We start from the raw sequence: 14972 nt of genomic DNA, 5'->3' as shown, positions 1-14972 counted from the left end.
TTTCTACTAGTCATGATTTTAAAGCACTTAAATTGTAAATTTAATGTGTACAAAGAGCAAAGAGGAGGCACTCAATAAATATTTGTTGAGTAAAAAAGTTTTTATCTTTTCATCCAGGAATTCCTTTTTTGAGACTCTATTTTAAAGAAATAACTACACATAGAAGCCAAGATGTATAAAAGGATGTCTTTGCAATATTATCTTCGGAACAAGATGGAGAAAAACTATTGACCTTAATCCAAGAGAGATAAGAGTCAGGCAGGATGGTGGAGGTCATATCCCAAAAGTGAAGATATTAGAGCTGCTGCTAAAAAACATTGGTTCCTCAAAAAGTTAAAAATAGAAATACCCAATGACTCAGCAGTTGCACTATTAGGTATTTATCCAAAGGATACAAACATAGTGATCTAAAGGGGCACATGCACCCCAATGTTTATAGCAGCAATGTCCACAATAGACAAACGATGGAAAGAGCCTAGATACCCATCGACAGATGAATGGATAAAGAAGATGTGGTATATATATACAATGGAAAATTACTCAGCCATCAAAAAGAATGAAATCTTGCCATTTGCAATGATGTGGATAGAACTAGAGGGTATTATGCTAAGCGAAATAAGCCAGTCAGAGAAAGACAAATACTGTATGATTTCACTCACATAAGGAATTTAAAAACAAAACAGATGAACATAAGGAAAGGGAAGGAAAAAGAAGATAAAAACAGAGAGGGAGGCAAACCAGAAGAGACTCTTAACTATAGGGAACAAATTGAGGGTTGCTGGAGGGGGATGGGTAACTGGGTGATGGACATTAAGGAGGGCACTTGATGTAATGAGCACTGGGTGTTGTATGCAACTGATGACTCATTACATTCTACCCTAGAACTAACAGTATACTATATGTTGACTAAATTGAGTTTAAATAAAAAATTTAAGAAAACCAGCAGTTGATATTTTTTAGACTTGTGTGTGGTAGACAGAGGCTTACTGCTGTAGTGGGCTTTGGGAAGGACACTGAAAATAGGATATGGGTTAAAACACACTTATGAATGATTGTGTGATGCCTGCCGTGGTTTCCTCCTTGTAACTCCTCACTTCTTTAGTAAAGGGAGTAACAATGTTTTGTATATGATTGGCTTGTTGGGGGAAAATATGAGGAGGCTGGGGTCCATGATCAAGATGTCCAGGATGGCAAGCATGGCTACAGAGGAGAGACAATGACTCTAGATGCACGCATAGTACAATTTGGAAGTTTCAATCCAAAATACTTCTATCTCTAAGAGATAGTGAGGCCTGAAAGACAAGACCAGCTAAAAATGGGAAATAGTAAATCCTTGAGGTTAAGGAATGATTAAGAAATTATGGCGCATCCAAGATGTCCATCGACAGATGAATGGATAAAGAAGATGTGGTATATATACACAATGGAATATTATGCAGCCATCAAAAGGAATGAGATCTTGCCATTTGCAACGACGTGGATGGAACTGGAGGGTGTTATGCTGAGTGAAATAAGTCAATCAGAGAAAGACATGTATCATATGACCTCACTGATATGAGGAATTCTTAATCTCAGGAACAAACTGAGGGTTGCTGGAGTGGTCGGGGGTGGGAGGGATGGGGTGGCTGGGTGATGGACATTGGGGAAGATATATGCTATGGTGAGCGCTGTGAATTGTGTAAGACTGTTGAATCACAGATCTGTACTTCTGAAACAAATAACACAACATATTTTAAGAAAAAAGAAAAAGAAGAAGATAGCAGGAGAGGAAGAATGAAGGGGAGTAAGTCAGAGGGGGAGACGAACCAGGAGAGATGATGGACTCTGAAAAACAAACTGAGGTTTCTGGAGGGGAGGAGGGTGGGGGGATGGGTTAGCCTGGTGATGGGTATTGAGGAGGGCACATTCTGCATGGAGCACTGGGTGTTATGAGCAAACAATGAATCATGGAACACTACACCAAAACAAATTATGTAATATATGGTGATTAACATAACAATAAAAAATGGCTAAAAAAAAAAGAAATTATGGCGCATCCATTCTAAGAAACAATACGTGGCCATTACAACTGGTGTTTTGGGAAGTTGGTAATAACAAGCAAAATCGCTCATGTATTATTATTAAATAAAAGTGGGAATAAATATTGCACACCAGGATTTAAATTTAAATTTAAACTTAATCTGCACAAGTTCTAAACAATTTAAAGAAAGATTAGAGATATAGATCTAAATATTATCATTTATTATATTTGGATGGGATATGACATTTAGGATTTTGCTATTTTGACTTCTCTCGTTTTCCAAATTTTTCTATAATGAATATGTATTGTTTTTATCATGGTGAAAAAATGAACTTGGTCTTTCAAAACTATCATGCCTCCATGGAAACACCGGAGAATTATTTGATTTTAAAACTGTTTACCCTTTGAAGATCCACCAGAGAGGAAACGTAAAAAAAACCACAGTGGGGACATTACATGGAAGTTCAACCAGGAACAGCTTCAAGTAATTAAAAAAAAGATATATAAAACACTGGGGAAAGAAGACTGGGGAAAATAATTACAGATTATGTATGTGGTCCTAGAATCTAATGTCAGCAAAAAAGAGAAGAATAATTAGCAATGTATTAACTAAAGTATTCTGAGCTCTGTAGGGAAACACAGACATCTGCTGTTACTTAAACACCTCTGTGCATTGGTCATTGTGGCAAAAGATTAGAAGTCAGAATCTCTAGTTGGAGGGTCACAGCATTTTATCTACCAGCTATGTAACTGGGACAAGGTTTTTAAGTTGCACCTGAGTGAGGTTGATTTAAATGAGTCAAAGGGCAACTTTCTGTTTGTGGCAGTGTTATTACAAAGATCAGGGTGATGAAGTATGAGGGGGTATTAAGTGAACCACAAAATACCAGACAAATATAGATTTGTCTTTATTTGAAAAGGAGTGAAAATTACCCCACATGTTTTACTCAAAAGCGTATACCAAAACCAAGTCAAATCAACCAACCAATTAAACTCATTACACTAAATTTATCTTCATGTATCAGAAACTGTGGTACATGTTTCTATATTTATTATCTAAATTTCCTTAAAAAAAGACTTAATATCTAGTGATTCTGTGGAAGCAATGGAAATAATAACATAAGGAAAACACTGACATTTTTTAATAAAAGAGCAGTGTCTCTTCTGTGAATCGCCTGAAGTCTGGCTGCTCTACCCCCCCAAATAAACAAAAAAGGAAATCTACCTAATCACATATATCAGCAAATGAAGGTAACTTTGAAATTCTACCTTTTATTTTCTTTGAGAGAAAGCCTAGAAAATATTTTCAGGTACTTATACTTCTAGATTAAAAAAAAAAGGATTAAATTTAAGATGAGTTTAGTATTCAACTCATTGGCTTTGCAAATATAAATAGCTAGAGAACAATCAGGGTATAGATATAGAATTTCTGTAGCTCTAAGCTACATTCTTGCAGGTCAAGCTCCTAGGCACTGGGAGTAAATAGGATCGCTAAATACTAATCAGGGAAAAGGGTTGATGGGATGAAGAATGGAGAACCATTGTGACAGTAAATTCTTCATTTTGGGAGGCCACATATTTGTGTTCTAAATTTTAAGTGTAATTAAGGAGCTAGGCCTTGGTTACTCACTGCTGGGGTCACTCTAGTTTGTTGTTCTGAACTAGTACTATTCCCTTGGTTCTCCTTTTCAAAAAAATCCAATCTTTCCAGGAAACACTATTATGAAAAAAGCATCCCCCCTGCCTTTGAGAACTTTTACATTCTTCTGTGACATGCATACCCTCTGTGTTGGTAGTTGAGACATTCTCAATCTTCCTCAGTCAGCCGTGTCCTTTCCAGATATCTGAACATTTATTCTAATTTGAATATTCATGATAGAATTAACTTACATCTGAGTGCCTTCTTCAGTTTACAAAACCATTCATTTTGGCTAATGATCCAGGAGAACAAACAAGTAAAAATTGGTATTTACTTCCGGACCAATACAGTAGACTCTATCAAGGCATGACATGCCAATTATTTAAACATCCCCATCATATCTTGGCATACAGACAAGCAAAAAGCTAACAGTGAAGATCCACAGGGTTTTTAGAGAAACCCTAAAAAGAATTCCAATCACAAGACCTCCAAAACAAATTAGAAACAACACAGTTGTTAACTAATTTAAGTGTTATCAAGATAACTGATTAAATTTCTTAGAGGAAATAAAAATACAAATGACACATGGATTCTTGAGACCTTAACTTAATCCAGGACCCTTTGGCCTTAGTGCAATTGGAACGGAACCAACTTCCACACCATTTGTGTTTAGAATAAATGAGAAAATTGGAGAGAGCTCACACAGCTGTATCCATGGCCACAGCTGTCAGCCAGTGGTCGTGTGACAGATTTAATTCAGCCTTTCATCAAAGGGAGTTTCACTGGACAACCTCTCAAATGTCTGAGCTTCAGAAAACAAGACTAGCTTTCATTACCAAAAAGGAAATGATTAAGGAAGGAATAAGCCATCTTACGCTGACCCTTTAACCTTCTCTCTGTCTTGAAGTACACAGTTTCATGAGAATGGAAAAACACTAGCTAAATCAAAGTTAAGAACTGTACAGCTGGGCAGGCTCAGATTAAGCTGAATTTGGAAATGGTTCCCTTGGTAACAAAAACGGACATAGATCTCAGAAGAAATCAACCAGTAGTAACTCTTTCAATGTCTTAGTCCATTTCAGTGAAATGAAGCAGGTTAAAGTTGGTAAATTATAAAGCCCTTTGCAAATATAAAGAAAGATAAATCATCATATTCAACACAAACATTATAGTTAGAAAAATCAGAATATTCCATTTTGTTAACCCTTATTGTCATTAGGAAAACCAAGCACACCAGTGAGCTTTCTAGAATCTCTGGTGTAAGGTGTACTTTCAAACTGAATTCAGACTTTTTCAGTCTCATTTTCTTTTTAAGGAAATTTGACCATATATACCTCTTAGCAGCCCAACAAAATTCTCACATTTTTGTATAGCAAATGGTAGTAAAAAAATAAGAGTGGTTGCTTTTCCATCTAACACTGGTGCTTATAAAGAAGTAGAAAATGTCCAAGAAGATCTGAATCAAATTTAATTACATGTCTCATTTAGTTCTCTAGAAACACTTGAAAGATAATAAATATCATTAAAAATACATCACAACCCAATTACAAGTCTGCCTGATAGCAGAGAAATTAATGCCTTAGAGCCAACAGCTGGGAATTTTAGATTAATTTATATGAAATCTGTGATGAAAGCTGTCATTGGCTTAACCTTTAACACTATTTTAGTACGTTAACCGTCACACAAATGAACTTTCAGGATGAGTGTGAGGAGTGTGTGTGTATGTGTGTGTGTGCAATAAACACATACATGCTACACACACAAGAACATAAATAGTTCTGTCAACAACATGCATCCAATGTGTTCAATAAATCTCTCCATAATGACAGTCAGCTCCTTCTTTTATTTCCTTTCTTACTTTTGGCTACTTGAGATTGAATGTGTATAGTGGGCGTTTGTTGTTTTTTGGCCCAGGCAACACCGCCCTGTTTTCTTTTTGTATTAGAAGTTTATTTGCCTCTGTGGACTTCTCTCCCCATCCCCAATAGGGACAGTCTTGGTGAGTCTCAGTGTCTGCAACTAATGGACAGTCGTGTGGGACTCTGGCCTCTTTCTTCTCAAGATTCAGAATGCTGGGGGGAAGTGTTGAGTGGGCCTCGCTAGGATCACATGCCCTGGACCATCAGATAAGCAGGACTCTTTTAATTATCAGACTCACCCAGGACCATGATAAGTAGTTAACACTTTTCCTCACTGAATATCCCTATGAAGCCTAGGAGAGATCATTATTGCTTTATTTTACAGACCCAGAAACTTGGATTCTGGGGACTTCCTCAGCAACTGATATCTCAACCCAGCTCAGTGTGAAAAACCTCTGGTCCTCCCCACTCCACCAGCCAAGGTCATGGCATTGCAGGAATAGAAAACAGAAAATCCACCAAACAACTCCCCACCCCACCCCCTCCCCCTCCGCAGGGAAGCTGCTGAAACATAGCTATCGTTTGGAGTACTAATTCTGTTCCCTTTGTGAGTTTTTGCAGTGAAGGATATTTGGAGGCTGGTCTGAGGTCACTGGGCACCTCATGGAGGGCAGTGGTGGCAAAAGAGGACCAAAATATATATATATATATATATATATGTATATATATATATATATATATATATATATATATATATATATATAAGTGGGTAAGGAGGACGAAGAAAAGGAAATGAAAGGTATATTAAGTAAATGTACATTGACTAATGACTGTGTCAAAAACCACAAGGGAAATTGCCACTAATTGGGGGGATCTCTACATTCACAAAGATTTGTGCCATCACCACCAACTGGGAAATAAAAAGCTATTGGGATAATGGTGTTACTTGTGCATAGCCCTCCCTGACAAATGGTCCACCTCCTGCTCAGATGTAATAAAGGGCATCGCCATGAAGTTGACTCTACCACATTGGCAGTTCTCCTCCACCTTGCTTTCCTCCTGGCTTAACTCTTCTCCTTCTCTTGGGAGTTGGTCTTGAGACAAGTAAGCTCATTCTCGCTTAAGTCGCAAGCACCTCTCCTGAGTCCATTTAAAAGCATCTTCTCCGCAGCTACCTGGCACATGAGCTGGTGGCTCCCTCTTGCTACACTGAGTCCTCTGCCTAGAGTCTTGGGTCAGATCAAGTTTCAATTTACACTTCTCTATTTCCATGGTCAGACTGAATTCAGATCCACCCCCCTCCCATTACTTCAGTCTCTTTTTGCTTTCTCCAAACATCCATTTAGAGCTCTCAGAGCTGCTTTCCATTGTTTGAACCCGGAATCTGGTCCCATTTCATTGTTACCTGCACCCATAATCCTGGGACCCTTGCCTGTGCTTCCTTTCAGCTAATTGGCTCATTATGAAATAGCTCAAATAGATAATTGTGAATGTTTGTATAACACGAGGGGTAGCAGTAAGAAGGCAGGACCGATGACCAGGGAGAAAGGCTGTTCAGAAATGTGGAAGAATAGATTAAAAATGCACTTAAAAGACAATAGCACAATATATTTTATAAAATGATGTGTGTGATGTTAAAGATGTTTAGGTTAGATTCTCTTTCTAAAGTTAAAGATGTTTAGGTTAGATTCTCTTTCCAAAGTTTTCACTTTTCTACTGACGGGCTGATAGGCTATTAGGAAAGACAAGAGCAAGAATTTTCATGTGTATCCAAAGTTTTCCAGATACTTTCAGATCCTGCAGATTAATGATCCACAAGCCAGTAACAACTTAAAAATAACAACTTGCATTTATTTAAGTGAATTTTGCATCTTTTTCCTGACTGTACGGATGATTGATAGAATAATTCAGCTTAATTGTGTATTTAATCTCTCCAAATTAGGACATGCAATTTAGGGAGGAAAATATCTTTTTACTGACTTCCTATGCATCAGAGATCATACTGAATGATTGGTTAAAAAAATGAAAATAAAAATAGACAAGCAGTTTTTAAAAAACCAACCACAGAGTACCACACACACTTCAAAAGTTAAGAGAAGTAGTTCTACTTGATGATCTAACAAGTAAGTTTCATTTTCCTTTAACTTCTCTTATAATGCAATTGCTCTCTCTTACAGTATATCGACTGTGACAAGTGGATTAACATATATGAAGGCCTTTCTAGACAGTACCCTTGAAAATTAGATTCATAAGGGAGAATTCCAAAACAATTAAAAATTCTACCAGAATTAAATATACAGCTTTAAACAGCATCTGAAAGAAATGGAATAAACAAAATTGTGAGTCTGTGTCATGAGAGTATCAAGTTTGGGTTTTATGCCTTTTAGGAAAACACTGTGTTCTGGTTAAGCATTCCAGATTACTGTGGAATGAAACCATTTCTAAATTTGCCTTAGAACAATAAATGGTTTGTTGAATTCAAAATCCACATGATCACAACAAAAACAGATAATCCATCATAATTATCTGCCACAGTCATTATTTCACTACACTATGAGTATATCCAAAAATTCAAAAGAAAGTATTTTATATTCTCTGATATAACTTTAGGCCTTGTCTTCATGTGTTGGGCCTTTTGTCATTTAAATTGCTTCTTCCTTATCTCCTATCAAGTTGTCTCTGAAGCTTATCTAGAGATACTGATTTCAGAAAGCTTAGATAATCGAGCTGTGCAAAGTCCAGGCTGGCCTTGGGGGCTTTAGCCAAGGTGTGGGGGACAAGAAACCACAAGGCATTTCTAATGCTACCCATTAACACATAGAGCCATCTGGGACACCCCTGAGTGCTCATGTTGATGCAGTTCAGAATTTTGTTTCCTGAGTGACTCTGTCACTCTTCAGTTTTTTGCAAGGCTCCCAGGAGGAAGTTGTCACCTTTAGGGTCCAGTCTTCAATGTCACCGTCACTGAAAAGGCAATCTCACTACAATTATATCCTTCTTCCCTTGCCCTTGGAAATGGAAATACTTTACTTGGTTTTCCTAATAGGACATAACACTTGTTACTCCCCACTTTTTACAGTGTTCAAATCATCTTCGTGGTGACCATGATCAAACTGAATTCCAATGAACCATCTTAAGACAGACCGGTATTGCTATGAACATTTTTATGGAAGAGTAAACTAAGGTTCAGAGTGATTTCAGTAATCGATCCAAGGTCATACAGAGGGTAGGTGAGATGGTCAGATAAAATGACCCCCTCACACTCTAATGATGTGTTTCACTTCTTTGGATTCTCTTTTTTTCAAAAATAAAAACCACATCTCCAGATAATACTTAGGATAGATTGAGCAATCCCCTGCTCCACCGAAGACACAACCTGGGAAAGAAGATAGGTCTTTCTCAGGAAGACCAAGGCAGGCAGCAGTGGCTGGAAGTCTCCCGTGCCTTCCACAGAAGAAAGCTAATCACTGTATGAATGATCTTAATTAAATGTGAATGCATAGCTACTGAATGCTCTGGGAAAACTCCCTCCTTACTGGCTGCTTTTCCCATAGTGCTCAGTAGCAATACCTTCAAATTCAATTAAGATAATTCCTAGAGTGATTAGCTTCATTATATGGTGAGACACTGGGGACTGTCCTGTTGCCAGGCTGTGCGTGTGGTCCGTGTGAGATAGACGGGTTCTTCTGCCTGGTGTCTCAGTGGTCACTAGACGAAGTCAATTTCACAATGACATCATCTGTGGAACTTCTAAATTCCACCAAGAGAGAGGCCACTGGGAAATTATATTTTTTGGACTGTTCTAAAGGTTAAAATCATCCCAAACCAACCAAGCTTTTCAAACACTTTTCCTCTTTAACAGGCTCATGGTAAACAATGGATGCAAGCCAGTAGACAAGACACAACTGGGGACCCACAGCGGATGCATGGGGACCAACAGGTTAGTTTTAGGACTCTGCATATTCCAGTTATGAAATGCTGGTGGAGTGATATGGGAACAGGATTGAAGGGCTCATTTGCCTGTATTTCCCAATGGGCGACGTATACCACCGACATACTGAGACAGAAACCGACCAAACAACAACACGGCACCAGCCCTGTGAGCCAGACCTCTGATAAAGTCTATTCACGTTAAATTACCACCAAATACATTGTCAATAAAGAGAGAACCACTATCACTTAAGACAGAATATTCTTTTACCTGATTTTGGCCTATCAGGGGCTGACTGACCATTCATTTGATTATTCATATTCATTAAATGACTATTCATAAATAATCGTGATCATATATGTAATTTTTAAAAAGCTGCTCTGTTTCTAGATTAAAGATGTTTATATGAACAAAAAAATTCTTCACCCCTAGAGCAGGGGTACTCAACCAGGGCAATCACCCTCTCTGTCCTAGGGGCCATTTGACAAAGTTTGGAGACATTTTCGATTGTCACAACTGGGGAGGGAGTGTTTACATATACTGCACTGAGGCCAGGGATGTTTTTAAACATCTCACAATGCCCAGGACAGCCTGGCCCAGGACACCTTGGATCCAAAATGGCAATAGGGCTGAGGTTAAGAAACCCTGCCCTGAAGAAAGCAAGCAAACCCTAAACCACTCTGTAAAATGAACGTTCCTGTAAGAAGAGCTGCCCGACGATGTTGTCACAGCCATTTATTATATAACATGGGCCTTCCACATTACATGTGAGTGACTGATGCACTCCTGCAAGAGGTTCTAATATTCAGCCATGGTAGCTCCTACAGACAGACATCTAGAATTCTATAACAAGTACACATTTCCAGAGCCCTCATTTTGTTTGCAAACAATAATAAGGCAGAAACATTTTTCACCATAAACAAACCAAATCTTTTTAACCTTTAAAACTTATTATTTTTCACTTTCTTACTTGGCTCATTTAATCAAATATTTATTTACACTTTCTTTCATAATTTGGACCGTTTTTTTTCTAAGAATTTTAAAACAAATGAGTGATATGTGATCAAAATAGAGCAGTAATTTTTAAAAAGACCTCACAATGACATACAAGTCATCAACTGAGGTCATAATTGAGGTGATTGTAGGCTTCTTTAAAAATGAAGAGATTCTAGTAATATTTTAGTAATAGTTAAACTATTTAAATTCTCTCTCAATACGTTTTAAAATAATGATGTAAGTAATTCGAAAATAATGATGTAAATAAAAGAGGATATTTATGAGCCAAATAAAATATTCTGTTCCATCTAGGACCTTGCCCAGCACCTATGTTAGAACACCACCCACAGCTAATCTCTCTCTGTTTTTTAAAGTATTGAAGAAAAGACAAAAAACAAACATTGACATCTGGATACCTACAGAGCTAAATCTGTGGATTTCTTCTTGATTTATTCTCCTCACTGTTCTTCTCTTCTTCCAAAATTCACTGGCCTCCCGTTTAAAAACCTTTCCTTTGAAGCTCATTGTATCCTGTTATTTGAGTCGCAAAATATTTAAAAATACCAATTTCGTTAAACACCTTCCTTCTGAAGCTTCACCAGGCCGAACAAATCCTCCTTCTCTGGTGAAAAGGGAAATGCTCACGCTACATTACCATAACTCAACAGAAAGGAAAAGAAAACCAACAAGTTACCGCTTCCTGTCACTACCAGCTGTCCTGATACGCTTCTGTGTGCGTATTCTCCCTAGTCACCTGCTTTAGAGTAAGACAAAAAGACAAAATGGCTTTGGACATTTAAGAGAATTGCTCATAGTTAAATAAATCATGGGATGTAAAATCACCCATGGAACCACGTCAAGGCTGAATTAAAGAGCTGATTTACTGTAGGGCTCCATGTCTGCCACCGAAACCTCCACCAGACTTCATCATCCTGAGTAGATCCCTAAGGGAAACTGTCATAATATACCTGGGGTCTGAGGGGCGCCTGGGTGGCTCAGTCGTTAAGCGTCTGCCTTCGGCTCAGGCCATGATCCCAGGGTCCTGGGATCGAGCCCCACATCGGGCTCCCTCCTCCGTGGGAGGCCAGCTTCTCCCTCTCCCACTCCCGCTGCTTGTGTTCCCTCTCTCGCTATCTCTGTCTCTGTCAAATAAATAAATAAAATCTTAAAAAAATCTTAAAAAAAATATACCTTGGGGTCTGAGAATTTATTTCAAAAATTATTTCAAACAGTTGCTCATACAAGTGTAGATTAAGTTGGTGGTCTTCCAAGATCACCACTTAGGGCACAAGGAGAAATTAGAATTCTATTCATATTGGTTATCTAAATAAATTGTACTCTACAACTATTTAATATAATAGATATTGACATGGACACCTTGATTCTCTATGCCAAATGGTTACAAACAGCCAAATAATTTCCTAATCTGTACTCACTTTCTTTGGGGCTATTTAGAACTGCAACTCTCCCTTCAAACCTACCCGAATTCTCATTCCTGTTTTATTCTTCTCCACGACACTTACTAGCATGTGACACTACTCTACATTATACTTATTTATGTTACCTATGGTTTGTCTTCCTGCACTCAACTCTATGCTTCACAAGAGTGGGAATTTTGTCTGTTTCATGTACCATGTCTTCGGTGATGACAACAGTGTTCGGCATCCAGAAGTTTCTCAGTATATAGCTATTAAGTTTAATGAAAGAATAAATGAGGGATTGGGGTGCCTGGGTGGCTCAGTCAGTTAAGTATCTGCCTTCGGCTCAGGCATGATCTCAGGGTCCTCGGATTGAGCCCTGTGTTGAGCTCCCTGCTCACTGGGGAGTCTGCTTTTCCCTCTCCCTTTGCCGCTCCCTCCACCACCTGCTCCAGCTCTCTTGCTGTCTCTCTCTTTCTCTTTCAAATAAATAAAGAAAATCTTTACTAAAAAAAGAATAAATGAGGGACTTACATTTATTATGCTTAACAATGAAGTTTATCCCATATGTATATTGTGTTTTGAAATATTAGCTATTGATAAGATAATTGATAATTTGTATAAATAAACATAGACTATGGGAGTGTAGTCAAACTTTTTCTACTAGGTGCATGAGATAAGAAATTTTTGAAGGCCACTGGACTAGGAATTAATTGATCAGTTGAAACATTTGAAAGATTGATTCCAAAATGATTGTATGAAATAGCTATTCAGTTGAAGATTTTGTTTCTTCATCTGCAGGATGGACCTAGTCAACAGTGCTACCCAGCAGTTTGATGAAGGTGCTAAAGGAACCATTGCTTGCCCATGAAGCACTATGTGGGTTATGAAGATGGCTGAAGGAGTATTTCCACTGATGACTGATCTCCATGACCATCAAGATAGAAGAAAGCTCTGCCAACTAATTATGCCTGCATTTATATCAGGGAGGGTCAGTTCCTAAGGCATTTGTTAAAGGCACCCCTGTGCAAAGCACAGTATGGGGTACACTGTGGATACAGACAAGATGCTTAACCAGGAGAGCAATTTTTGGCAAAGGGTTCTCAATATTGAGAGTTTTGACCTTTAAGAAAGAAAAATAACAAGGCTGTTAACTAGCTAACACATTTTGCTCAGGCCCTAGCTGGAAGTAGGATTCAGCTACAGCCAGAAAGAGGGAGTGTTAGGGCAATGGGGGACTGTGAGCAAATACAGTGTGGTTTTTGTGGAGACTTTTGTTCCAGAGCCCTGTCTTCTTGTTCCAGTGCTCAACACGTTTAATGGTGCAGGTGCATGGTGGCCACCTTGAATGACGCAATGTGCAACCCAGAACTGATTGGTCCCAGATGTCCTGTGGCTTTCCCCTAACTTCCTTCAGGTCTTCTAGCAAATGTCTATTCCTTAGAAAGCCTCCTCTGACCCTCAGTTTAAAACTGCAGCCTTCTCTCCCTAATCTTTTTTTATTTTTATTTTTTATTTTTTTTGCCACAGAGAAAATGGAATAAGATATGTTTCCTGAGAAAAGGAAAGCCACTTCTTAGGAAAGCTTCTTTCTGAGGAGGCTTTTGGGCAAACACAGTCCTCGATTTTGTACTGAAGGTGGTGATCTTCAGGAAAACGCTCACTTAACCAGCTCACCCAAACCACAATGGCCTAAGTAGATGCCATCTTATTTAATAAGCCTCCCCAACCATCACAGTTGCTTTTTACTGATGCAGGCCATTCCCTTTGCCCCAGTAATAACCAGACATAGTTGAAGCATATCCATACACCCAAGACTTGAGGCACTCATTAAATTCTACCTTGTCAGGCAGCGATTTGTGTAAGATGGAGAAAGAGAGACAGTGATTGCTCCTTGTCAAAGTGTGGACACTGAGGAAGAAGTTTTCTCAAGAACTATGAGAAAAATAACAAGATACTATAAAAATAAGAAGTAGGGAGGTGAACTGTATCATCATTTTAAAGTTACCTTAGGCAAACAAAGATCCCATACAGCAGAAGCCCTTTTGTTCCATGGTCATGAAATATTTAGCAATTTCACTGTATGTCTTTAGCTCTGAACAGATTTTACCCTCTAAATAACTCTTTGGCATCTGTTAGATGAGCAGGCACATCATAGCTCATGCAGACTTTTTGGATCTAACTTGTTTCTTTCAGGACATTATCAGAGTCGGCCTCTGGGTCACCTGATTTCCTGGGGTAAGATTATGTTTCTATTTTAAGAGCTGAAAATAGTGTTTTGTCACCATTTTTAGATTATGGACCCATTTGAGAATCCAATAAAATCTGCAGACTCACTCACAGAAAGATATAAGTATTCAGAACATGTGCATGTATGGTTGGAGGTCACAAATCTCAGAAGTCCATCCATGTACCCTCTTATCCGTGGTAGCCTAAATCCCTAACTCGTGATTTTAGGTGATAGGAATGTTGTAATGAAGCATTTAGTAATATTGAGCAACTCTTGTGTGACTTCCTTTCTTTCTAATATTTGCATCTAGTCTCTCCTCTATTCCTCTTTAGGCGCCACAGTTCTTTATCCTGGAGTCCCTCCCACTCCTTGACTTCTGCAATGTGAGAATGACTCATTTGTCCCCTTGCTTAGCTGGTGATTGCAGCTCCCTTAAGTACTGACAGAAGAAGGCATTGCCAAGCCACACATGGGGATGTCAGATAGGCATAACTTGGGGTGACTGCAAAGGAGGAGGAAATCCTGTAACATGGAGTGTGGCATTCCATGGGATGGCTCCGCTGGGGACCTCCACTGGGCTGTGCCTTCCTTGATTTCAGACCAAGTCTGTGTCTCCAGCATTCTGTGATACTCCACACCACCCCAGTAAATTCCTTTTCTGCTTAAGTTCAGAAACGTGTTAGAAATTAAAAAAAAAAAAAAAAAAAAGCCTACATAGGACAATGGGCAAGAATAGAGATAAACAGAAATTAGAGATTAGTTGGCTCAACCACCAGGAGTCACTGTCAAGCTCATTAGTAGAGATCTGGTATCAATACATGTAGAATTTATCAAGTACTATACTCAAGGCATTGCTGGCTTCTTCAGAAATGAAGCTAG

The 14972-nt window shown here is 38.6% G+C and overlaps 1 protein-coding gene across 6 annotated transcripts in view; it reads right to left on the bottom strand.

The window, feature by feature from the left end:
* The window catches only part of DOCK10 (dedicator of cytokinesis 10), a 263841-nt gene that overhangs the window by 156673 nt on the left and 92196 nt on the right, over positions 1-14972 (bottom strand). For 2 of the 6 annotated variants that reach the window (XM_028105197.2, XM_028105198.2), the window contains exon 1: positions 10866-11113. The exons of the other annotated variants lie outside the window; for them this stretch is intronic. In XM_028105197.2, coding sequence (XP_027960998.1) covers positions 10866-10970 — 105 coding nt within the window. In that variant the 5' untranslated portion in view covers positions 10971-11113. Of the gene's footprint in view, positions 1-10865; positions 11114-14972 lie in introns of those variants that run through there. 6 annotated transcript variants of the gene reach the window in all.

The sequence above is a fragment of the Eumetopias jubatus genome, unplaced genomic scaffold (assembly GCF_037043125.1).
Source record: "Eumetopias jubatus isolate StellerSeaLion01/CBP00866 unplaced genomic scaffold, mEumJub1_p1.0 scaffold_3, whole genome shotgun sequence".
Taxonomy (NCBI): Eukaryota; Metazoa; Chordata; class Mammalia; order Carnivora; family Otariidae; genus Eumetopias; species Eumetopias jubatus.
Note: the sequence above shows the minus strand (reverse complement) of the source record. Positions and strands in the feature narration are given on the sequence as shown.